The sequence below is a fragment of the Sebastes umbrosus genome, chromosome 5 (assembly GCF_015220745.1).
Source record: "Sebastes umbrosus isolate fSebUmb1 chromosome 5, fSebUmb1.pri, whole genome shotgun sequence".
In the NCBI taxonomy this organism is placed as follows: Eukaryota; Metazoa; Chordata; class Actinopteri; order Perciformes; family Sebastidae; genus Sebastes; species Sebastes umbrosus.
This window is the reverse complement of record NC_051273.1, coordinates 27,582,253-27,609,453: the sequence shown is the minus strand read 5'-3', so window position 1 is coordinate 27,609,453 and position 27,201 is coordinate 27,582,253. Positions and strand designations below refer to the sequence as shown.

Sequence of the window (27,201 nt, the reverse complement as noted above, 5' to 3'; positions counted from 1 at the left end):
CTTTGTATCAGTACAAAGCTGGTACAATGCAACTATGGTTTTATTTTTTGTGGAAATGGTGTGTTTTAATACGTTTTAAATGCATTAATCTACTTATTATATTTCCTTACTCTTTTTTTTTTAAGTGTGGTTCTGTTTGTTTTAGTTTGTGAAATATAATCATGCTGCCATTTTAGCCAGAGAGATTTCAAGAGACCACCATAGTTAAATTTACGATTACATAAATTAATGCTACTGTGTTTTAGAAATTTGAAACTACATTTTCTACCCTTGTAGGCAGCCATTGTTTTCCATTAATTTCATGCATTTATGTTTATTTCCTCCTTTATTTTATTTTCTTCTTAATAGTATCTGTATTGGCAGGACTCTGCTTAAAAGGGATCTACATTTTAAGAGACCTTCCAGTTTAAATTTATGGTTTAATAAATAAATACATATATGTTTTACAAATTCAAATGCAACTTTCCAACCATTCCAGGCAGCCATAGGTTTTTATTTGATTCTTTTTTTTCCTCTTTCATTGTTCTTCCTTTTCTTCCTCTTCTTCATTTGCAGTTAGTGTTGGTTCTTGGACCATTAAATTTATGGTCAAATAAATAAATGCAGAACTTGAATTTCCTTTTTCCTACAATTCGGGTTGCCATTGATTTCCATTCTATTCTTTTCTGAACTTTTCCTCTTTTTTTGCTTCCTCATCTTTATTTTGTCTCTGTATCACTTCATGTCAAGTGATTTACATCTAACAGACTATCTTGATGAAAATGTATGGTCAAATAAAAGAAATTTGAATATACATTTTTCTGTCATTCCTGTCTGCCATTAATTCTTCTTTAAATATTTGTTTCCTCTTTTCTTCTCCCTCTTCTTCATTTAGTGTCTGTATTGGTTCATGTAACATCACTCTGGTGGTGGACTGTCAAGAAAGAGATCTGGTGGATCTCATATGACCATCCTGGTTAAATAAAGGGAAAAAAGATCAAATTAACAAATAAATGCAACACCTAATATTAAGCTAGATAATCTAAGACGCATGGTGACAGTTGAAACATTAGTCCATCCTCTGCGTTGCACTGTGGGGGACGGAACAGAGGAGTAAAATAAGCCTGGCTGTTTGTTCAATCAAGCTAACAGATGATTTGACCATAATTCATTTCTTTTTAACCCTTTGACTGCACAGCTCAGGAGGCAGGGCTTCAGCCCAGCTGCAGAGCAAGCCATTGGTTGTGGCGCGATGATTGACAGACTGCACGGCTGAGCTGTGATTGGCTGCTGAAACCTCCTGATCTGTCTCCACCAGTCCTCGCCAGTCAGGTGACTGTGACACGCTGCAAAATCAATGTTATCAATCTGTCCTCACAATCAGCAACACCACCGCTAATGGGCAGTTGAAATGTGTCAATGCAATAAATTGTTCCTCTTTCTCTCCTATAATTCCTCTCGCTTATTTGTGGTTTATTGCAGATTAGATTTATCATAAGGCAGTTTGAGGATCGAATGCCACATGAGCTGTTTGCGTACTCTTGGCGTCATAAACACTGAATCATTATTGGACAGATAGGATCATTACAAAGCAATGCTGAGGCATAAACTGCAGGTTTGTGATGTCTCAGGTTTCAATCTGGCTCACAAACGCCATTATATGACGTCCTTTCTCCTCTCTCTCGTCTTTTTTGTCAGCAAAATTAAGCCCAATAAAGCGAAAGTACCTTGTAAATTATATTGTTTCGACACACCTTGACGGGAAATGAACACAATGACTTCTCCACCTGTTTGGGGGGGTATATTAATTTGTGTCCGTGTGCGTCTGGGTGACGTGAAACGTCTTTAATTACACCCTGATTCTGCCGAATTTGTGGTTTCTTGCACAACATAGATGATGTTTTATCACATTCAGACATCTGTGTTAGTCAGACCTGATGTATTGTTTATCCCCTTCTGCACTGACTCGCACGCACGCAGGCAGGCACGCACGCACGCACGCACACACACACACACACACACATACACACGCACACACACACACACACACACGCACACACGCGCACACACAAAGGGCACCTATATGTCGGGGGGGAACCTGTCACCTCAGTTCTCTAATAACATGATCAAATAATAAAACTCAAACTATATGCAGGTATGTACTGATAATGAGTAATATTTGAGTCATGTCAGGGTTTTCCAATTACAGGTATTTTCATATTAGGTGGGGCTGTCAAAGTTGAAGCGTTAATGCAAATTTGTTTTAACGCCACTAATTTCTTTAACACAATAATGCAACTTATGATTTTCAGTTGTAAAGCTAGAGTAAAGATACTGGTATCATATGAAACTATAAAAACCTAAGGAATCCATTGGTACCAACCATGTCATACTAGCTTGTCGAGAAGGAGGCTAAATAACGCTCCAAACTTACACTAAATTTTGGCGAGGAAAAACTGGCATGGCCATTTTCAAAGGGGTCCCTTAACTTCTGACCTCAAGATATGTGAATGAAAATGGGTTCTATGGGTACCCACGAGTCTCCCCTTTACAGACATGACCACTTTATGATAATCACATGCAGTTTGGGGCAAGTCATAGTCAAGTCAGCACACTGACACACTGACAGCTGTTGTTGCATCTTGGGCTGCTGTTTGACATGTTGCGCATATTTTTTATGCTAAATGCAGTACCTGTGACAGCCCGGACACACCAGGAACGTCAGGAGCGCGTGGCTGCTGCATTACCTGTTGTTTTTTATTTCGGTGTGCACGTCACACACGCGTCTTAGATGCGTCTCTTCTAGAGAATAGAGGTCTCGCCTATTTTTGACGTGTGCCGCGCGCGTCTCACAGCAGCAACAGACAGATAAAGTGATCTATTGACTGTATATTAACATCATATCAGCTACATTACTACAGTTTCAATGTCTAGAAATCTGTAGAATATGTTACGGACAGTGAAGGTGATCTATTGACTGTATATTGACATCATACCAGCAAGATTACTACAGTTTCGATGTCTATCTGTAGAATATGTTACGGAGATGAAAAAAAAGTAAAGAGTTATTTTTAAATCAACACTTCCTGCTTTCATTTCGAAATAAAAGCCCTCAAGGGTTTTTTCTGTGGACAGAATTCCTTCATTTGTTAACACAAGGCTTTTATTCTGAAATATGTGCCGGACAGTGTTCTAGAACATGCAGTGACTTGGAGAGCTCCATGAATGACGGAGTTTTAATTGTGGATTATTACTATTATTTATAAATTACCACATGTTTCTTAACCTTTCTCAGTCTAAAATAAATATAATGATATTTATTATGAAATTAAATGGCCATTAAAAGGCAAACTCTATGTAGAAAGAAAGGGCTGACAGCAGCAGCTGCAGCAGCAGAAACGCAGCAGACACGCAGCTGAAATGCAGCTGGTGTGAACGCCCAACATGTGAATTACGCAGCGACGCAGCCGCCACGCACTCCTGACGTTCCTGGTGTGTCCGAGGCTTGAGGGTTTCTAGACAATATTTGTCATTGTTTTGTGTTGTTAATTGATTTCCATTATAAATATATACATACATTTGCATAAAGCAGCATATTTGCCCACTCCAATGTTGATAAGAGTATTAAATATTTGACAAATCTCCCTTTAAGGTACATTCTGAACTCATAAAAAAGATATGATTCATTTGCGAGTAATAGCGATTAACTATGGACAATCATGCGAATAATCATGATTAAATTAAACCGATTGACAATAATAATAATAGGTGATTAAAGTTAATTATAGTCTATGAAATGAAGAAAATTATTTATTTTTATTCTATTTATGTATTTATTTGAAAAAGTTTCTATGCAGGATGTATTCAAGCACAGTATTGAGTGCATAGACTGTATATAAGAAGTGGAAGTAGTCACCATGAAGTCACCAATTGGTTTGTGGACTGCCGTTTTGAAGCCTCGAGTTCGGCATTTTGGCCATCGCCATTTTGGTTTTTGGCCGTCACCATCTTGGTTTTTTGCAACCAGAAGTGACTCGAGAGGGAGGAGCTAAGTACAGCTGAACGCTGAATGAGACATTTTTAGGCGACCAAAAAGGTTACAATTAACTTTTATGAACTGAAAACACACTATGATAGGGTTTAAGTTCTATGATGAAAACACGGAAAACTCCCAGACCAGACAACACAGTGGTAGTGACCTGTCAATCACAAGCATACCCTGCTTTATGGTCTATTTGACTCTAAATGGGACCATAATTTACTAAATGAACATCATGCTGTATTGAAGAAGTCTTGAAACTAGCGATTGAGACCACAAACACATGTTTACAATGTTTACTGAGGTAATAAATCAAGTGAGAAGTAGGGTCATTTTCTCATAGATTTCTATACAATCAGACTTCTTATTGCAACCAGAGGAGTCGCCCCCTGCTGCCTATTAGAAAGAATGCAAGTTTAAGGCACTTCAGCATTGCACAGACCCAGAGGTTACCCACTGTTTGAGCGAAGGTCATTTACGTTTTGACAGTGATTAGAGCCAAACACACAATCACTGCAGTTACATGTGTACAATGGAAGAAAATTAACTTAAAGTGTAAAATAAGTTTCAGGTCATGGTTATAGCACTAGTGAAACGATTGTTAGACCCCTGTACGGGCTGTGACACAACTCAAAGACGAAGTGCTGATAAAGGTTGACCAAAAGGAGTATCAAATGTCTCATGTCTTAAGTTAAGAGCTGCACTTGAAGACACTGCACAGAAAACAGCCCATGGCCAGCTGACTGTGTCTGTCTTTGAAATCCAAGAAACATTAACAAACTCTATTAATTAGTTAAAAATGTTGATTGAAGAATATGTTTGATAAAAACATTTTTGAAAATTTTGCTTTGTTTTTTTGTGTTGTTTATTCAGCCCAAGGCCTTTTGCCAGCGGAAAAAAAGAAATGAAACGTCAGAGGAACAAAATAGAAACCACACAAAATGAGTAAATCAGCAAGCGGTGAGGGCCAGCTACAACCAAAATCGTCAGAGACACCACAAAAACTTCAAGTGACGGTCGACAAACGCTCGACGGCGGACCGACTGCTTCACGTCGGCTTGAAGAAGTTGCTTTGGTTTAGAATGGGGAGCTAAAGTGAGTAAAGTATTAAAGTGTTAAAGTGAAAATCCAAAGATACTTCTCGGTTACTTAACCCTCTTGTCCAGTACTCACACACACATCCATCATCTCCAGTGAGTACAACACCAAACACACACACACACACACACACACACACACACACAGACACAGACAATCTCTATTCGCACGTGTGTTCTGTTGACGTTGCAGCTCTGCCTCTCGGTGTGAACGGCCCGGCTCCAAAGCACCATGTACTTTTGCGGGCAGAGAGCGGCACTTTCAACTTAATGAGGCCATGTACTGCCTGATTCATTTACTCTAAAATACATGTTGTGGGGACGAGAGCAGTGTGTCATTAGAAATCACTTGACTGGGACACCCAAAACAGCAACGTCTTCTTACTCTTTTTCATCCGCAACAGAGACGGAAAGAGAGGCAGGAAAAAGGCAAAGAGAGACAGGAAGAAGGAGAGAAGAGGAAGAGGAGAAGGAGGGGGAGAGGAGAGGGGTTGATGGGTGTAGAAAAAGTGTGAACTCCTGCTCCTTTGTGACCTGTTAAAATCACTCAGTGAGCATTCAGGGTCAGCGAGGACGAAGGAGGGAGGGGAATCCGCTCTTTCTCCGCTCGGCAGGGAACAGCTCATGCTTGACTAACTCTTTGGATCCCCACTGAGCCAATCTATATGCTCTTTCTTCTCCCCTTGTATCTGATTCTGAAAGTGTGTCAAAGCCAATCATTATGTTTGTTTCAGATATCATTGACCTCTGTGCGCGTATCTGTGCGCACGTTTGGAAGGGAAACCTCCAGGCGTTTTTTCTCATGCACCGACCGTTCAGCATCGTACCCAAACCGCACTGCAGAGTCTCTCTCTGGGAAGCACAGCGTTTCAGTCCAATGTGTTTTGCGCTGCATGCAGCTCCAGAGGTCTAATTATGCTCCGTTTGAAAGCACAGACACCCCCATGTCAAAGGCAGACTCTATAAATCACACACAGTCATTAGTGGGAAAATATGCTTTTTTTCTATTCTTTTGAGGGCTTGGCAATACAACATAAAGCCATGACAAATAAAAGCAATAAACTATTTATTGTCTCGGGGGTAGAAATGGTTACATCGCTCCACACAGACAGGAATGGCATTTACGCAAACGAATTGGCTGTAAACGCTTTTTATTTGAAACCCAGGATATAATTAGAAACTTGTGGCTTTCCGAGAAAGGATATGTATGTGTGTGTGTGTGTGTGTGTGTGTGTGTCTGTGTGTGTAAGCGTGCATGACAGTGTGTTTTTTTTCTCTCTCTCTCGCTCACTTTCTCTTCTTCATTATGTCAAGTAGCTCCCAAATATTTTGTGTCAGAAATAAAGTTCGCATGAGGAATTTCACAGGTGGTCGTGGCAAAAATACATTAGACTATATGGTCAGGAAATATGAATCTGACATGCACCAGTTGTTCAGCACGAAAATAAGAAATCAGGTTTTTCATACTGCAAAGTAGTTGTCTTTGTGTCACCTCAGCTCCAATCACGACATTTTATTCTGCCTTTTTTAATGCAACAGACTATTTTTTAATCGGGTCTTATTTCCAATTTGAATCGGATCAATTGTAAGTCGTTTAAATTGAATGCACGCGTACTGGACGTGAAGCCAGAAACCAGAGCATGTGTACATTTCACATAGGGATGCAACTAACAATTACCTTCACTGTCGATTAATATGTTGATTATTTTCTTGATTAATGTATTTGGTCTCTTCTTTAAAATGAAATAAAATAAAATTATTATTCTTTCTGGAAAATGTCTGAAATAGTGGAAAATGTCGATCAGTGTTTCCCACAGCCCAACATGACATCCTGAAATGTCTTGTTTTGTCCACAACTCAAAGATATTCACTTTACTGCCAGGAGTAGAGAAACCAGATAATAATCACATTTAAAAAGCTGGAATCAGAGAATTTTGACTTTAAAAGAAAAAAAAAATAATTACTCAAACAGATTAACTGATTATTAAAATTTAATAGTTGACAACTAATCGATAAACCCTTGCAGCTGTAATTTCACATAATGTGGAAGGTAACAGCTGTCCCATTTGACTGTGTGTTTGCTGCCCCCAGTGGCCAATTCATTTTCACTCATTTTTGAACCTGTAAACACAGGTGTTGCCGAAAAGCGCTCTTTCAAATGAGGCTGAAATTAGATGTTGGGCTGCTTTCCTCAGTCGCTCATATTTATTCTTCATACAACTACTCCTGTCAATTTCCAGGAATATGACCGAGGGGAACACCATGAAGTACTTCAAGGAGAGACTGTCCCAAAGGACGTGCCCTTATTCCCAATTGTACGACTACAAAGACACACAACAGCACAAAGTTCAAAGTGTATGATTCGTACGTATGTTGTACACATCGTACAATTTTGTTTGTTTGAAGCACACTATAAAACTATACTTTTTAACTGAATAACAACTCATTGCAAAGTGAGCTTTAGTACAACCAATTTCCAGATTTTTCTCGGCAATAAACTACTATGTGATATATTTAATGCCATTCAATATATAATTTAACACTAACTGAAATTAAATACGGATTTATAAAAAAAAAAATCGAAAGAAATCCTCTTTTAATTGAAGCTCATAGAGTCCTGAGGGGTTTCGTTGTGCCCGGACGGGTCGTGTCTAGAAGGGAACCAGCAAACTACGGAATCGCACGCGAGATTGTTATGGTTAGGCACTGATCTCAAATAGTTAAAGTTAGGTTAGGTCGTCGGTCTTGTGAGAGTTTTTGCAGATCTCAGATCAGATGTTTGCAATTTACGGGTTACCTTCTAGACACGACCACCCGGGTGCTGTGACGGATTCCCTGTCGAAGCTTCCCCACAACGCATTCAGCCAAGAGGATGAGCTACAAGCAGTTCAACCCTCGTACATCAATCGAATTTTTCTTTAATAAATCATTAAACGCATTGATGGTGTGGTCCTTGGAAGTGATTTTTTTTTTTTTGCAATGACAATGTCCCTTCCAGTGGACTTGTGAACGTGAAGTTTTGGTACTGATGGTGGATGTTAATGTACTGTGATCTTAGTGTTGAAATGTCAGCATGATTGGGCATAAAATTGTCCATTATATCAGCTCATTTTCAACAGCACAGCACGAAAGGCAGACCACAAACCGGACAAAAAGTCAATCATTCAGATATCACATGAACGTGACATCAGATTTACTTTAACTACAAACTGCCAAGTGGGGAAAAAAAATGTCTTCGTGGCAATTACAAACAGGATAAGCTGGACGTTTTTGTGGTGTCAGATGCAGTATATTCTCCCACTTGATGATTTAGGAGGATTGAAATGTCAACAGCAGCACTTCAGCATTGTTGAGACTTCAAAATGCACGGGGTATTTTTTACTAGAACATTAATCTCAACTGTTTTCTTTTGGTAATACAATTCATTGTCACGCAGTCGTACTGATAGTTTTGCTACTAAAATCTAATCGTTTTATCATCTGCACAAGTTAGTTTGATCTGTATGCATCGATATCTCCATCAGAAATGTATTCAGTTTCCACAAGGTTTGTGTGAACACTAGGGCTGGGACGATACATTTATCTCCCAATTCAATACTATCACGATACTTGGGTGAAGATTTGATATGTATTGCGATTCTAAAAGTATTGCGATTCGATATTACAATTTATTGCGTTTTTCTCTTTTAACACTAGACCATGGGAAAAAATGTAATCATACACTTCTAGGGACTTTTACTTTGGAAACTATCTAAATTAATACAGTAAAAATGTTTGATTTTCAGCATGTAGTCAGGGATGTCCTGAAGTCAAATATATCATTAATTGTCAGACATTTTTTATTATTATTTTTTCCAGCAACCCAAAAATGAAAGAATAAAGACATTTCCCTCATGATTTAGTGGTATTTTCATGTTAATTTATAAGGGACATGTAATGTTTTATACTTCTGGTGAATATAATTAAATCAATCTTTTTTCCATATATGTATGTTGTAAATACAGTTTCCTTTGTTTTGAAAACTGGACATAGTCACATGTGTATACTTGCGCTAACTTTGCCAAGTCCGTTCATTAGCTTTTACCGTCAGCTCCATTCTCTTTATACATCAATGGTCAGCTCCATCGGGGCCATTTGAATGTATTTAACAGAAATGTCAGTTTATGGGTGCTCTACAGTTGTAGCATTGGCTGATTTGACCACGGAGATGAGTGACGACTGGCTTGACCGCACGTTACCGCAATACGATAACGTTTCCTGTCCATGACAGAGTTAGCATCCAGCTTTAGCCGTGATGTCTAGCTCTGCTTTTCCTGGCAATGTGTGAAACCCAAAGTGTTTCCATGCTTTACTGTATGTGTAGTGTTTACCACTTTAGATTTAAAATGGGAGGGTGCAGGTCATATCCACGCCGACCCCTCTGCTGTTTTCTGCTGTCTGCTGTCGTATCTGCCAGTTTCTGCTCGCTACGGCCAGCCAGCCGGCTACTGTTTGTTTTGGTTGACGGATACAGAACGGATATGACGTCACGTTACTCTGACTACAACAATAAAAGCGGTAACTTCCTTTTACCTCCGCATAGACTCAAATTCAGAAAATATATCGATTCTGGACTTAAAAAATCGTTTTCAAAATCGTAAAAAAAAAAATAAAAAAAATTGCGATACATAGGTGAATTGATTTTTTTCCCCACCCCTAGTGAACACCAGCCGAGAGATTTCGTTGTCAGCAGTTCTGCAGCCTTGTAATGCAGAGCAGGTGGTATGGAAACATGACCTATAGAAGGCAGCGCTTCAGAGAGATGTTGGCTCAAGCAGACGCTGATATTGCTTTCACTCCCGGCATCTTTATTATTGCTCTCCACCCCCACCCCTTATACTCCCCACAAATCAGATGATATGATGCACGCACGGAGCCCTTCCTCCCGTCTCCCCCCTGTCATCCCTGCTCCGCTGGACTCCCACACAGCCTTCCCGGCACTGTGAGAGGACCGGGATGTGACTGTGCATGAGTTACACAAGATTAATCTGCCGCTTGATGGGAAACGTGTTGTTCTCAAGGTCTCGCTGGGGAGACCGATTTAAAAGCATGGAGTGAGATTACATTTTCATTCTTCTCTCTTTTTCCACTGCTGAAAGAGGAGCACTGTGTATTTACTTTACCAACCTACTTTACTGCCACTCACCCCCACCACCGCCGCCGCCGCCGCCACACCACTGCCGCCTCACTCAGCTTCTCTGCTAAGCGATAAGCAGGGGGGAGCCATTAATTTCTTCCCCCACACACCCTCACCCTCTCCCTTCACTTAAACAATCTGCAGAGCTCAACATGCCCTTTACAGAATCACTGATGTGAGGAGCACAGTCACATTTGTTTGCACATACGGGAAGCACACACATACATTGGGTAATTTAAAGGAATGATCAACTGAAAACCAATTTTTGGGGTGTCAAACACTCACCCAAATGGCGACTTTGAAAAGTTTCTACTTATCTTTTATCCATGTTGCATGTTCAGTATGTTCCAAATGCTTTGATTGTTGACAAAATAAAGCTAAATAGAGAGCTCCCAATTTATCACTGGCTTGGTTAGCTGTTTACTGTGATTAAAAGCAGTATGTTCCAAACATGTACAATATACTGCCAAAATAAAGCTCGACCAAAGTTATCAAGCATAGCTGTGATCAACAGAGATAAATGACTAACCTTGCTAGTGACAAAGCAGAAGCTGTGTGTTTAGTCATTTTAGGCAAAAATATAAGTGTTTGGAATAAACTGGACATATAGAGAGACAGTGAAGAACTGGATTTATTTTGTGTTACTGAAACCTGGCTGTGTCAGGAAGAATATGTCAGCCTAAACGAATCGACTCCCCCGAGTCATATTAATACTCACATTCCTCGAGACACCGGCCGAGGAGGTGGAGTTGCAGCCATCTTCGACTCAAGCCTATTAATAAACCCAAAAACTAAACTAAATTATAACTCATTTGAAAGCCTTGTTCTTAGTCTTTCACACCCAACCTGGAAAACACTACAGCCAATTTTATTTGTTATAGTGTACCGCGCTCCAGGTCCATATTCTGAATTTCTATCTGAATTCTCAGAGTTTCTATCAAGCTTAGTCCTGAAAACAGATAAAGTCATTATAGTAGGTGATTTTAATATTCATGTGGACGTTGATAATGATAGCCTCAGTACTGCGTTTATCTCTTTATTAGATTCAATTGGTTTCTCGCAGAACGTGCATAAACCCACTCACCGCTTTAACCACACCCTCGACCTTGTTATGTCATATGGCGTTAAAATTGAACATTTAATTGTTTTTCCACAGAACTCTCTTTTATCAGACTATTATTTAATCACTTTTGAATTCTTATTACTAGACTATACACCATCAGACAAAAGTGTGTACACTAGATGTCTATCCGATAGTGTTGTAGCTAAATTTAAGGAAGCGATTCCATCAGCATTAAATTCAATACCATGTCTCAATATAACAGAGGACCCGTATGTTAATTTTAGCCCTACCCAAATTGATCATCTTGTAGATAGTGCTACAGACTCACTGCGAGTTACACTTGATTCTGTTGTCCCTCTAAAAAAGAAGTTAATAAAACAAAGGAAGTCAGCTCCATGGTATAACCCTCAAACACGCAAATTAAAGCAAGCATCGAGGAAACTGGAAAGGATATGGCGTTCCACCAAACAGGAAGAATCTCATTTAGTCTGGCAAGATAGTCTTAAAACATATAGGAAGGCTCTCTGTGATGCCAGAGCAGCCCATTACTCATCATTAATAGAGAAAAATAAGAACAACCCTAGGTTTCTATTCAGCACTGTAGCCAGGCTGACAGAAAGTCACAGCTCTATTGAGCCATGTATTCCTACAACCCTCAGTAGTAGTGACTTCATGAGTTTCTTTAATGATAAAATCATAACTATTAGAGACAAAATTAATCACCTCCTACCGTCAACTGGTACCAATTTATCCTCAAACTTAGGAACCTTAGAAACAGCTGTACAACCTGATATATATTTAGACTGCTTTTCTCCTATTGATCTCCACAAACTGACTTCACTGATCTCTTCATCTAAATCATCTACCTGTCTCCTAGACCCTATTCCAACTAGACTGCTTAAAGAAGTTTTACCTTTAGTTAGCACCTCTTTACTGGATATGATCAATGTGTCTTTACTAACAGGCTATGTACCACAGTCCTTTAAAGTAGCTGTAATTAAACCTCTTCTTAAAAAGCCCACTCTCGATCCAGAGGTCCTAGCCAACTATAGACCTATATCTAACCTTCCCTTTACCTCCAAAATACTCGAGAAAGTAGTTGCCAGTCAGCTGTGTGACTTTCTACAGAACAATCATTTATTCGAAGATTATCAGTCAGGATTTAGAGTGTACCATAGCACAGAGACAGCATTAGTGAAAATTACAAATGACCTTCTAATGGCATCAGACAAAGGACTTGTCTCTGTACTTGTCTTGCTAGATCTCAGTGCTGCTTTCGACACCATTGACCATGACATCCTATTACAAAGACTGGAACATTTAATTGGCATTAAAGGAACTGCACTAAGTTGGTTTAAGTCCTATTTATCAGATCGATCTCAGTTTGTACATGTCAACGATGAGTCCTCCATGCACGCCAAAGTTAGTCACGGAGTTCCACAGGGTTCTGTACTTGAACCAATTCTATTTACCTTATATATGCTTCCCCTAGGCAATGTTATTAGGAAACACTCCATAAACTTTCATTGTTATGCAGATGATACCCAATTATATCTATCGATCAAGCCAGACGAAACAAACCAGTTAACTAAACTTCAAGCATGCCTTAAGGACATAAAAACCTGGATGACCTGCGATTTCCTGATGTTAAACTCAGACAAAACTGAAGTTATTGTACTAGGCCCTGAGCACCTCCGAAACAAATTATCTAATGATATAGTTACTTTAGATGGCATTGCCCTGGCCTCCAGCACCACCGTAAGGAATCTGGGAGTTGTCTTCGATCAGGATATGTCCTTTAACTCTCACATAAAACAAACCTCACGGACTGCCTTCTTTCATCTACGTAACATTGCAAAGATCAGGCACATCCTGTGTCAAAATGATGCAGAAAAATTAGTCCATGCACTTGTTACCTCTAGACTCGATTACTGCAATTCCTTATTATCAGGCTGCTCCAATAAGTCTCTTAAGACTCTCCAGTTGATCCAGAATGCTGCAGCACGTGTACTGACTAGAACTAGAAAAAGAGATCATATTACGCCTGTATTAGCTTCTCTGCACTGGCTGCCTGTAAAATCCAGAATAGATTTTAAAATCGTCCTCCTCACCTACAAAGCGCTAAACGGTCAGGCCCCATCATATCTTAAAGAGCTCATAGTACCCTACTACCCCACTAGAGCACTGCGCTCACAGAATGCAGGGTTACTTGAGGTTCCTAGAGTCTCCAAAAGTAGAATGGGAGCGAGAGCCTTCAGCTATCAAGCTCCTCTTCTCTGGAACCAGCTCCCAGTTTCAGTCCGGGAGGCAGACACCGTCTCTACATTTAAGAGTAGGCTAAAGACTTTCCTCTTTGATAACGCTTATACTTAAGCTGCTATAGGCATAGACTGCTGGGGGACTTCCTATGACACACTGTCATAAGGCACTTCATATGACACACTGAGCTCCCCTCTCCTTCTGTATATACTCATGTCCCATGTCCATGTTGTTACTAACTTCATTCCTTCCCGGGAGTCCTTGTGCCTCCTTGTCTCGCAGCTAACCGTGGAGCGGGGTCACACCTGGAGCGAGGTCATACCTGGAGCGGGATCACACCGGGAGCGAGGTTGTACCTGGAGCAGGGGTACACTTGGAGCAGGGTTTCACCTGGATCTTGGTGGTCTCCGGTATTGTGGCTGCATCTGCTACCGCGTCGGTGCCTGCTCGACACCAACTGCTACCATCCTTAATTAACTACGTCTGTACGAGGGACTACCAATGCTAACGAGGGATTTCTAACACCTAGTGACAATGCGGCAGCCTGGAGAATAACACTTCTTGTATTAGCTATTACAGCTGCTAGGCTACTATTGTGGCTGCTTCTCTCTCTCTCTCTCTCTCTCTCCCTCTCTCTATCTCTCTCTCTCTCTCTCTCTCTCACTCTCTCTCTATCTATCTATCCCCCCAGCCGGTCTCGGCAGATGGCCGCCCGCCCTGCGCCCGGTTCTGCTCCAGGTTTCTTCCCAGTAATCGGGGAGTTTTTCCTGGCCACAGTGCGCTTGGTGGATCCTGTTGGGTCTCTAAACTATGGTGTACGGTCATAGACCTGCTCTATATATAAAGCGTCTTGAGATAACTTCTGTTGTGATTTGACGCTATACAAAAATAAATTGATTTGATTTGATTAGTTGCAGGAGTAATTTGAAAAATTTCTTTGGATTATTTTCTTTTTTTTTTTATTACATGACTCTGAGACTAAGGCTACACACTTTTCAAATCCATAAGGCTTGAGAATTGAATGCTCAAAACTAGCGCTGAGGTTATTTGTTGATTCATGAATTGGTTGATCAACAGAAAACTAAACGATTTTATACGTTTTTGGAGTCCCCCGACAAAAGTCCCAGATCGGAGGCAAATCGGCGTTGGCTTGCCGCTCACACATAGGCGTTCGAGTGTCATTTGTGAACTGCTCAAAGACGCGAGCCGATGCCTCGCACACACATTCCAGATACCTAGCATGCTAAATATCTGGATCTGTCGGGACTCCGGCCACAAGCCACAGCCAATGAGAGCGTAAGACACAGGTTAAGGGGAGACCTGAGGGAGGAGATGTCGCCTGTAACAATAGGAACTTACTGTATGTGTTGCATTTGCAACACAGAGCAAAGTTGTTATTGCACCTAGAGGATTAAATAGTAAAAAGACATGTGGACACCGGTGGAAACAGGCTATTTTGTGCACACGTGCTAACGTCAACATTTGCAATGTGTCTCGCGCGTGGTATCCCGTCATTCACTGTGTATTTCTTGTGTGTTTTCGTCACAAAAAGTAGTTTGTTGACCTCTTCAGGATTCCTCCTGGTGAAAGATCTTGTAGTGTGTGACCCCCTGTCGCCAGTCAGTCTTGTAGTATGAAAACGTAAAACGATTTCAAGACTCCCAATTACAACACAGCAACAGCGATCTGATGACTTTTAAAGTCGTGTAGTGTGAACAGTACAATGATCTGACGACTATGAAAGTCGTGTAGTGTGAACTAGACATTAGTCTGTTTTGCACCATTGTACAGAGAATAATATGCTTTGAGTTTTGTAGTTAGTTGGGTAAAACAAACAATCTCAGGCTCTTGTTACTTGTTATGGGCACCCACTATTCACAATTTATAGATGAACCGATTAAGGAAAATGTTCATAACGTATTGCTTTAACAGCAGGATCTGATAAATTGGGCTCCATCTTACATGTCGAACATCACGGCCACACCTAAATGTTCCTATACAGCCTGTCAGCCGCTGCACATGTACGCCACAGAAGCCATCCATTAGGCCATGGCGAGGTGCCGCTCGGAGCAGCTGTTAGCCGCCTGAGTGCAGCAGCTAAGACGCGCTGTGGTTGAAGGGCTCCACATCACGACCTAATCAGTCACCCGCAATCCAAACAGCACGTCAGGCGCGCAGGTTTAGCAGGCGGCAGGGTTCAGCCAGAGCCACTCTGCAGCTGGTGTGCAGGACATGCTGCCTTTTAGCCCATTCTGGCACACACCTGCTCAGTGTCAGGTCAGGCTCCAACATGTGTCAAAATATACAGGGCTTACATTCATACATAATGGGCTGTACTCTGGCCTTTTTGGCAGAGCCCTCTGCAGCGCTCACACCTGTCCCTTTATCAGGGAGAAAGAGAGAGGTTGTTTTATTCTAGCTTTCATCTTTTGATTTCAAATCCATAAGCTCCCTTTGCTTTTCATCATCTCCCTGTAATACATTTTTTTTTACATTACATTACATTTATTTAGCTGACGCTTTTATCCAAAGCAACTCACAAATACGTGCATTGAACCATGTGGATACAAACCAAAATTGCAAGAATCATGCAAGTGCATATCAAAGGGTCACATCCAAATGCCAAAATAACATATTGATATTGAGATATGTAATTGCAGAGATGTTTTTAGGCCTTTTGGAGCAAGTCAATGTCAAGTCACAAGTCCTTGGTGGGCAAGTCGAAAATAAGTCTTCACCATCAAACATCTTTCAGGTCTTTGAATGCTGACCATTAAAATGAAGCAACATTTGAACATTTTTCTTTTGTGTGTTATTAGTGTTTTCTAACTGAGTTCAAGTCCTTTCAGTACATAGACCCGATAATTAAATACTCAAGATGTGTAGATATGCCAGGTCTGGCTGCTGCTGTCTGTATTTTGTATTATTCCAGAAGTTAACCAGGTATCTCTTAGACTTAGGCTACATTCAAACCAGATCCAGTGTTGCGGCGAAAACATTTGATTATGGCGTGGCTACCTTGTGATTGACAAGGCAGTTGTCCACATTTTCGTCTTAGAACTTTAACCCTTTCACAGTGTGTTTTCAGTTCATGAAAGATAATTGTAACATTTTGGTTGCCTGAAAATGTCTTAATCAGAGTTCGGTTGTACTAAGCTCCACCCTCTCATGTCACTTCTGGTTGCAAAAGACCAAGATGGTGACGGACAAAATGCTGAACTCGAGGCTTCAAAACGGCAGCCCACAAACCAATGGGTGACGTTACGGTGACTACATCCACTTCTTATATACAGTCTATGCACTATTCAATTCATTTTATTATATATAGTGTCAAATCATGAGAGAAGTTATCTCATGACGCTTTTCATATAGAGTAGGTCTATACCGTATCCAACAAGAGATCCCCCATGAGCATGCATTCTTCTGTGACAGTGGCAAGAAGAAACTCCCTTTTAACACCCCTTTAAATCCCCAATACCGGATCTATTGAGACTTGGAGCACACACCCAGCTCTCCGAAGGTAACATCAATACATGTGACATGCTGGGTGCAAGCCTTGCCACTCCAAGATCCAAGATTAGACACCTCTCTGTGTCTCTCTCCCCCACTGTGTCATGCTTTTTTCTCTGTCTGCTCTTCTTCCTTCAGTTTTTTTTTTTTATTTCAATCTCAATGCATTCCTTGGATAGTCATTTCTATTCAACTCTATTCTAGTCATATAGCCACCATGACCCGGCCTGGGATCGATGGATCTATTCTGACCTTTTTCCTGCTGCACACCTGTGGTTACAGTTAGACTTTGTGAGAGTCAGGTTTAAGATCTCAATCCTCTTAGTGAGGACTTTGTCTTTGCAGCGAAACACTCTCTGATCCCGTCCACACTGCGGGGCCACATGTCTTTTAGAAAGCGCGGAAGAGAGTCTGAAGCGGCTGTGCCTGTGCCTGGTGAGCAGCGAGCCTGAAGAGTACTGAGTGGCGCTAGCTGAGTATGTGTGTCAGGACAGGAAGGGGAAACTGATCCTCTTAGCAGCCTGGAATTGGCCCACTCTCAGGAAAGTGTCACTTGAGTTGGTCAACCTGAGAGCGCCGGGCGAGATTGTCTAGCCTTGTATCTCCTTCCCAAAGCAGCCTCCTCCTACGCCCGGGCCAGCCGTGGGAGGACTGCTGACCTAAAGACAGTGAAGCGACTGAAAGCACATGACTGTGATCTTTCCTCGGTATGCTGCTAAGTATGCCGTACCTGGCCTCTGGGCACGAGTTCAATCCACGGTGCCACACTGCCTGTTTGACCAATTAGAGGGAGCCTCTGCTTGGCAGGACTCAGACCTCCTGCCGAGAGCCGCCAGGCATATCTAACTGCAGCCCAAACAAACGGCACAGACTTCACCACAAACACATCATAACACATGCTCGAACCCTAACCTCTTCGCTTCTCTTTGCTCCCACATGCAGCTGTCTTGATTAAAAACCTAGTTAACTTGTTTTATCTCTCTTCACCTTTTTAGCTCTACGCATTCCTCTCTCGATCTTCCTCCGCCTGCCTCCAGATGTTTCTCTATAACCATGTCATGCAGACAGTGACGGGGAGCGGTCAGGCCATGTTCATTCCATCAATTTATTGAAAACAGATATAACAGGATGAGTTCATTCCTGTAGAGCAGCCCCCCGCCCCTCCCCTTTAACAGCAATCAATAAAGAGCGGCTAGTTTTAAAAGTGTGTGTGGCATTTAATAGATTTCAATAAAAGCTGCACCATTATCTCTCGAAAAAGGGCGACAACTGTGAGCTTGTGCTGTCTCAAATGTCATAATGAGAACATTTATACTCTCTGGAACTTTTACTCAAAAGTCAGTCCTGTGCTTTCCAAGAAAGTGCATACCCCAAGTCACTATGATGGTCGTGGAAAATGTGGAAACTTTCAGGTTTACCCAAGTTCGGAAAACACATAAAAACTAAACAGGACTGTATTGACACAGTTGTTTACCTGCTTCATATCCACAGAAAACCTAAAGGGGAATTCTAACCATTTCAGACACAGTTACAACAACAACAACTACAGGCCTTGAACTTTCTGGAAAATGATTCAACTGTCAGTCCTAACCTCAAAACAGCCAAATTAATGGGGTCTGAGGATGGTGGTTAACATGGCAGATGTCTACCACCCAAGTTGGCATCCTACATATGGTTATATCCCATCTTCGTTGCTCTACTAAAGTCAAAAAGCAGTTTAAAACATTAGGTGGTAATGCTATATGTCAATTCTGATTATGATGGACCTAGCAGATGTCCATCAACTTATCTCTATATTTTTGTACTGCAATTTTACCAGATTTTACTACATGCCGCACAGTCTTGCCATTTAAATGCCTCAATATATCCCAGATGCAATTACTGTATCAGCCTTCAGAAATAAGTCAGCTTCATTAGCCGATCATCATGTTCCCCCATGACGGACGAGGCCTGTCCTCGCTGTCAGCAGCCCGGCTGAGTTAAGGAGCTCCAAATGATTTTCCTCAACACGAAGCTGGCAGTACACATTATTTATGCGTTTTTCCCCCCGTAAGCCACGGTCAACATCATTCAACTAAATTACATTTTAATCATTCTCCTGATAGGAAAAAGCAACCCAACTGTGTACAATATAGCAGCGAGACATAAAGCAGACTATCTTGAAAAATTTGGGCTGTGTTATGAGGATGTTTACCAAGCTGGAATGGATTGATAAGAAAGGCCTTCGTTTGGCTGCTTAAAGGAATGTTTAATTAATTTCAAATCTGTCAGCCCCGCTGGAATGTGCTGAATCCTGTATGGAAATATTTTTAAAAAAAAACATGCGAGGGAGCAGTCGACGATTTTTCAAAAACCTTGTTCATTGTAAATATCCATCAAAGTTTACAAAGCCACTTCCTGCTTCAACTTTGTCGTCTAGCGTAGTTGTGCAAACAGTTTTCCTGTGCACTGAGGAATTTTGTTGACTTGTTGGTTGCACACACTTTTCAGTTTTACCTCCAAATAAAGAGGTTTCATAAAACGTCCTTTTAGTCGTAACACCATGTTCCGACATCACTGTCATAATTACGTATCATTGATGAAAATTGGACCAAGAATCTTAACTTAATGTCCACTTACTGGCTTTTTTCTTGTGTTTACAACCTCACGTCACAGTGTCTGTCAGCAGATGGAGTTTGCTTAGATGTCTGGGTCTTAAGCTGCCTTCACGTGATAAGAAATTTGCTCGTCACTCACCACAAGGTAGGCCGCAGAGAATGTAAAGGTATAATATGTCACCAAAAAGAGCACAAAGAATGCCATTCACTGTTTCTAGGCAACAACAACAGTTTCAGCTGTTATCTCATTGGTTGCACTTTGAAAGGTCAGTGGCAACCAAGGTCAAAGTTGAAATAATGAACTTTTAGCGCAGTGGTCGGTGGCAATTTGGAGCGGTGCGCCACGCCAAGGCCAGCGCTTCTGCCTAGTCGGGCGGCACTGCTCTCCCCACAGGAAAATAACGGCACAACCAGAGCAGAGCGATTTTACCGCTGATCATGTGTGGGCGGCTTCACTTAGGCGACAAGATTATAATTAAGCCATTTCCATGACAACAGTGCAAGCTTTGTCCATGGATGAAGACCGTAAGATGTAGTTGAAAGCTCTGTAAAATGCTAGAAGACCTTGAGTTAAGATATTTTGGGCTCAAAAATAGTAATGATGCCCAAAACAACAAAAACAAGATCCAAATTGTGATAAACTTTAATTGTCATTTAATTGCTTAGTCTATCACACGTCACACCAAAACAATGTCTACTTTAAGCACACTGTAGACCAACTGTAGCGCATTGTGGTAAACTTGAAAGTTGTCCAACTTGCAAAACACTAAATAACAGTGCTGTCATCATGATGCATGGCGCGTAGCATGTAAAAGGCCTGTTTTCTGTATGAAGGGATAATGCGGGTCATAATGTGGTCAGTGAGAGCGGCGCGTGCTGATGGTATAGCTCACATATGAATACAGCATATGTTGACAGCAAGAAAATTTGCAGCTCGAATCGCTTGTGGCGGAAGGAAACAAATAAATCTGTACAGATCCTTTCGTTCCCACAAAACCTCAAATTATAAAGTGCATTGTGCCAGTGTTACTGAGGACCGTCACCGACTTTGGGTTTCCAATTAATGATTTATGGCCTGAAATGTGCTGCATTGTGGGAATGTAATGCAGAGGAATGTTGACTGGGAGAGAGACGCTGCAACGAAGAGGAGATTAATAACTGGAGAATATCAGTTTCCTCGATGGGAAGAAGACAGAGGGGGTGAAAGACAAAGGTGCACACGCAAGATGAAGACAAGATCGTTGAGTAAGACGAATAGTATCTCTTATTGCGGTTCGCTGAGACTGCAACACAGACGGGTTGAACATGTGCCAGCAGATTTCATTTCATCTTTTTATCATACCCAAACTGTCCTGACAACCCGTACTGATACAGCTGCACGGATGCACCCTTTAGCATCTGTATGCGATGCACCAGGCTTTCAACTATCTCCATTCTGTCATTATTAGACGGTCAGAGCAACTGACGTAATATAATGTGCTTGACAGTACGCTTGGGGAGGATGGGTCAAACAAATACGGGACTTTCACCCAGGAGGTTCATGTCCCATGTGAAACTATGGATGTGCAGGACAAGGTGATTAATGTCATGTTTTGTCACCATTGGTTGACTTTTACCACATGCTATCTCTTCTGCATTGCATGAAATCTGATCAAGCAAAAATGAACTTGAGAATGCCATATCCATTTAGGCTGTTTATATATTGTCTGAGGACCGGTTTAGCAGCTATCTTCAGCCAGGAAAACAATCACAGCACATCAGGATGAACCCTGCCACCTTTACGGTATGACAAAACAAACTGTGATCGCACTGTATATTCACACAAAGGGGTGCACAATTTCCCAAAAGTGTCTTTTTGCTGGATTAGTGTTAACGGTAAGGACGCTTTAGGTAAATCATAACCTGGACGGAAGGGCAGACAATAAACAAGCCAAAGGTCAGAAGCTGAATATTTCAGACGTGAAAAAATGCAGAAGGAGAAAAAAAAAGTCAAGTAATAAGAAAACTAATCTTAGCTGGAGACGTTTTCTTGCTATTCCGGGGGTGTTTCCTTACCCTCTGCTTGTTTTTCATAATGCAGTCTCAACACTTTTTCTGCTTCTGTGGTGGAAATCACACAATGGCCGATACTGATTGCTTTATTTTCTCAGTGTGTACCCCCCTCTCGCGTTTGTTATTGCAGAACAGGAGGATATGCTGGACAGGGGGGCGATGCTGAGCCTGCAGAATCTGAACATTTTCTTTCTAATAATTTGAAAATCCTGTGGGGTCGAGGGGGGCATACAGGAGGGAAGGTGCAGGGGGTCTGGATGCTTGCCTGTGGGACTCGTGGGAGGGAAGGCGGAGAGGGGGGGTGGGCGATGCAAAGTGCCAGATCACCAGGTCTGCTCAGGGTGTGTGAAAGGTGAGCACCGCTGCTGAAACTACTTGGGCGGAAGGGTCAGGTATGCAGCCATGGCCTGCACGTGCGAGGGGTAGCTGCGGCTGGTGCTCTGACTTGACATGTGCATCCAAAAAACTGCAGCTTCTACAACTGTAAAGCAATACCTCTCTGGCTGCACCCACCAACCAAGCATGTGGTCGCACACACACATGCACAAGTTATATGCAAAGAAATTATTGTTTTAGTGGGTTAATATGAAGGCCACCTACACACCTGCCCATGAGGAATGTTTTATCAGTATTGCATGTGGGGGGTACCACCAATGGCATTCAGCTCACATACCTTTGATGTCAGCAGGGGATGTGGCCAGTGGTGTGGAAACCTCCACAGGTTTGGGAACAGTCAACACAGAGGAAATCTTCCCTGGTGCAGCATATTTCTCTTCTGGTGGCAAATCTGTGCATCTTATCTGTATAACATATAAATTAAATATTACTGAAAGTGAAGAGAAATATAACCAACACATTCATGCTATACATGCCATCTGCAGCTCACTTTACTTGCCTGTCATTTTGACAAGAGGCCAAATTTCCAGATGGAAATAAACACCTTTTTGTCAGAACAGGGTGAGCATGAAAGATGAACAGCCCTTCAATAAATTATTTTAAGGGATTAAAAGCGTTGAAGGTTTGGGCAGCTCTCTCTCTCTCTCTTTCAGACTGGATGTAGCGGTCCCCTCATATCGGGGCTCTCCGTTTACATTATTCATACGGAGGAGGGTGTGACTTGTTGGCTCTCTTTTTTTTCCGCCTGTATAAAACGAGAAGTTCGCGTAAAAGAAAATACAGATGGAGAAGGCTAGCCGGCTCGCTGTGTCACAGAGAGTCCCCTTTAAGCCTACGTGACAACTCACATACTGTCCCTTTTGTGTGACCAGCTTAAATCAGGCAGAATGCCCGGTCTCTGCGTGCTTTGTCTCGCCGCCGCGCTGGCTGCGTTCGCCCGGCTCGCCGGCACCGTGGGGCCGGTGGTCCGATGCGAGCCGTGCGACGCCGGAGCGCTTCTGCAGTGCAAGCCGCTGCCCAAGGACTGCGCCGAGCGGGTGAGGGAGCCGGGCTGCGGCTGCTGCATGACGTGCGCCCTCGGTGAAGGACTGGCGTGTGGAGTGTACACGGCGCGCTGCGGCTCCGGCTTGACCTGCCAGCACCAGCCGGCGGAGAGCCGACCGCTGCAGGCTCTGCTGGAGGGACGGGGAGTGTGCTCCAGCGCCGTGGCCAAAAAGCTCCACAGCATTCTCATACCGGCGCAAAAACAAGGTAAAGACGCTAGTGGTTTCTCATTTGTGGACCATCAATTGCTTTTTTTTTGTTGGTGCAAGGCAAGGCAGCTTTATTTGTAGAGCACATTTCAGCAACAGGGCAATTCAAAGTGCTTTACATAAACATCCAAGAACAAGTGCAAAAGAACATTAAGACATAATTAAAACAGTTATAAAAACATTAAAGATTAGAAAATAAAAACAAAAATAAAAGCTATAGGATAGAAGCTAAAATAGAATATAACACACAGGAGTAAAAGCTCTAGTGCAGTATATAAGATCATTATCTGCAGCAGCAAACAGGAAAGTGTTAAGCTTTGATTTAAAAGAACTCAGAGTTGGAGTTGGTCCTGCAGGTTTCTGGGAGCTTGTTCCAGATATTTGGTGCATCAAAACTCAACGCTGCTTCTTCTGCATGTTTAGTTCTGACTCTGCATGGGGACACTAAAGCAGACCTGATCTAGATGAACCTGAGAGGTCTGGATGGTTCATAACATAGCAGAAGGTCTGAAATGTATGCGTGCGTGTTGTTGTTGTTATTTAGTGGCTTTGACAGGCGCTCTCCTCCATGAGGTGCTGCTCTGTGCTGCTGGGAGTTCCCTGCTCGTGGGAAAAAAAAAACGATCAAGTGCTTGGTATTGATAGTGGATGAGAAAATTATGATCTACTGAATATATATATAAGGCATGTATTCTATTCTATAAAATGTATTCTGTGGGCTGTTTTTGCAGCCTGCCACAATGTAAAACACATTTTAGTCGTGTTTTTTTTTTGACATTGCGCAGTGATGTATGTGTTCGCCTGGGTTAAACAAATCCCATATAGGCTTTCCTGAAAGTTTGAGTGGATAACACCAGCTATGGGGTTGGAGCTTTACGCAGCAATTAATCCTCGCTTTCTCACCAGGCGGCCACTTTTTTTTCCATGCGCGCACAGCTTTGGACCGTCCGTGCGTAAAAATGCAAAATTCAATTTAAGGAATTAAAAGATTGTCCTTTTGGTGGTTTTGATTGTTTGTTTTTAAGGAAAGCACAACACTGCTCCTTCTCTCTTTCTCCCAAACACACACACATACACCCACAATCATACACACACACACACAGCCTGGCTCCCTCAAACCAATAGTTAAGGAATGCCACATACATGCTGTAAGTATACAGTATTTAGCTGAGGCTGAGCGCAGACCATGTCCTTGTCTTCTGTAATGTCCTTATTTTCCCTCAAGTAAAGCTCATGGATTTTTGTACACAGCATGAAAATATGCACTGCTGCTTTCCTGGTCCAGGATGTGGGCCAAAACATCTTGGGTGTGTGGCAAAGGGGGGGGGGGGAATCATTTCTCTCTAAGTTCCCTACACTCACTCACAAGTCATTATCAATGAGCCCAAACTGCATATTTCCCTGTTGCATGCAAGTGCCTGTGCTAATACTGAGAGACCTTACATCTGCATGGTGTTTTGTGTGAATGGATGCATGCATGCTGCTCACACTGTTGAAACGGCACACATGCCACCTACATGTGAATACACACTGTTGTGCGTTTAGAGCACTGCTGACGTCAGGCCTCCAGGAGCCTCTGTGTGTGTTTTCTTCTTCCTGGTTATTTGGTTTTGGCCACAGTAATGTGTGGTGTGCAAGCACTCAGCAGTCACATTGTCACACACACACACACACACACGCTTATGCATCCACCAGCGTGCACACACACACTCGTCGTCTTACTTTTTCACTTCCTGTCACTTGGCCTGTATATTTCTCTCTTTACTTCTCTTCCTGTGTCATTTTATATCTGTTTATCTCTATTTGCAGTCTCTGATTTAAGACAAAACAACATTATTTGCAATGTGGGAGCAAAGAGATCCTATCTTATAGCACTCCTCAGGCTAGTAAAGCAGAACACAATAAATAACAGCACTGAGACAGGTTATCAATGCATGCTTATTTCCAGTATCTCCACTTTGTGAGAAATGATTCCAAGCGCCCCTGTTGGACAGAGTGCGTAAAAGCAGGCCAGTGGTTTCCACCACCATCAGTCCGCAGCTCCAGAGCAGCCTCTCCTCCCAGACATTAACAAGCTATCCTCACCGCAGTTTGTACTGTTTACCCCTGTGCCATTATACAAACATATTGCGTAATGTGTTTATATAAAATGCCCCAGACTTCCTAGAAAGGTTTATATAAAAGTTTATATTGACAATAAAAATTAATGCTTGCAGGAATCTTTAAAAAGGGCTCCATATTTCTGTCCTTGGTTATGGATATTTACAGACATTTTTGCATGCAGAGTTCAGGAAAAAAAAACATGCAGAGGCTGTATCAGGTCAAAGAGCATCTGTTGGTTCCAGTTGATGCTGTTGTTGACATCAATGTTGTTATTCTGGAAGTTCTGGATAGCCTGGGAGACTGTGGAGCCCCATCACGTCACTAATTGATCAGGTGGTCACAGAGAAAGGGTGGGCTGCCAGCCTGCCTGCCCACACGAGCTACACCCCTACATGCCCGTCCGCCGCCCTCACCGCAGCTCTCGAACACAAAATCTGCTTCGAGTTAACGGTTTAAAACTGTGTCTGGGTGTGTGTGTGTGTGTGTATGAGCCGCCGCATGTGTGTTCCCATCGTCCCTCTGCCTCTCTCGGGACGTCTCCAAGCTCAGTTAGCTCCTCCGACTGTGGCTTTGTGGTGGTGTGGCCGACCGGGTGGCACATGGCGGGTAGTTTGGTCCTCTCCTATATTAGGGAGGAGTGTTTGGAGCCCCCCTCATGTCTTCGTCTCAGTCAGATGGTCCCCACTCTGTCTTTAACGATTTGACAGGAATCTTTGCCAGCACCACAGGCTATTAATATATCTGCTCCCTCATCGCCCACTTTACCTCTTACTGCCCTAAGCTCCGCCTACTCTTTTAGCCCCAAACCCCTACTCCCCCCCACGCTACACACATAAACACATACACAACATTTTCTTCTTCACAGCGTCCTTAAAAAGTCTTGTTTACACTCAGTTCCTCTCTGTGACTCTATCTCTTGGTCTGCATGCTGTGGAAATTTGTGGATATGAAATCGTCATGTTTCTGTTTATTACTTGGCTTCAGCTCTGGCTCCAAAACAACCCACAAGGCAATGAGCTAACTTTATTTCGTCTCTTTTAAACAGGCCTCTCTTAGGCGGTCCAGAAAAGCAGACACTGCTGGCATTAAAATGTTTTATCAGAATAGTAAAGTAAAGCTTTGGCTGAGAAGTAAGTTAGGGGAAAAATTGATGATATTTAGGAGCTGATTCCCCTGTTTTTGCACCACATGGGAGTTTTATCGTAAGATCTCCTAATAAAAGCCTTAAAGGGAAAACTCACCACCTTTTATGTGGATGTCCAATCAGTGTTGATGGTAAATGTAGTCGAATGAAGCAATGAATTCCTCAGTGCATGCTATATTGACAGAGAAAGTTGAGTTTGCAACTGCAAAATCTGTTATTATTCCTGCATCCAGCCCTGAGTTGGAGGCAAGGAAGAACTACAGTGTTTTCGCTGACTCAGATATTCATCCGTATTTATTCAAACCAGAGTATACGGCGTAAGAAATGCAGCAGAGAGGCCGAGGCTCCGGGCATCGGAAGCTCACGTGCAATGCATCCTGGTACATGTAGGCACTGCCAGAGAACTCAGCTTTCTCGGTCAATATAGCATGCACTGTAGAGTTTATTGCTTCAATTGACTATAATTTACCATCAACACTGATGGGACATCCACATAAAAGGTGGCAAATTTTCCCTTTAAGGTCGTTTAAAAAA

The 27,201-nt window shown here is 42.2% G+C and overlaps 1 protein-coding gene and 1 long non-coding RNA gene across 2 annotated transcripts in view; one reads left to right on the top strand and one right to left on the bottom strand.

The window, feature by feature from the left end:
- Nucleotides 1-275: 275 nt before the first annotated feature.
- LOC119488297 overlaps nt 276-27,201 on the bottom strand; it is a 27,645-nt gene continuing 719 nt past the window's right edge. The window contains exons 2-3 of the long non-coding RNA XR_005206923.1: nt 22,445-22,571; nt 276-952 (exon numbers count right to left, since the gene is read on the bottom strand). This is a non-coding gene — a long non-coding RNA (uncharacterized LOC119488297). The remainder of the gene's footprint in view (nt 953-22,444; nt 22,572-27,201) is intronic.
- The window catches only part of LOC119488296 (insulin-like growth factor-binding protein 3), a 26,556-nt gene continuing 22,231 nt past the window's right edge, over nt 22,877-27,201 (top strand). Inside the window, exon 1 of the mRNA XM_037769821.1 lies at nt 22,877-23,418. Within this exon, the coding sequence (XP_037625749.1) occupies nt 23,055-23,418 (364 nt within the window). The 5' untranslated portion in view covers nt 22,877-23,054. The remainder of the gene's footprint in view (nt 23,419-27,201) is intronic.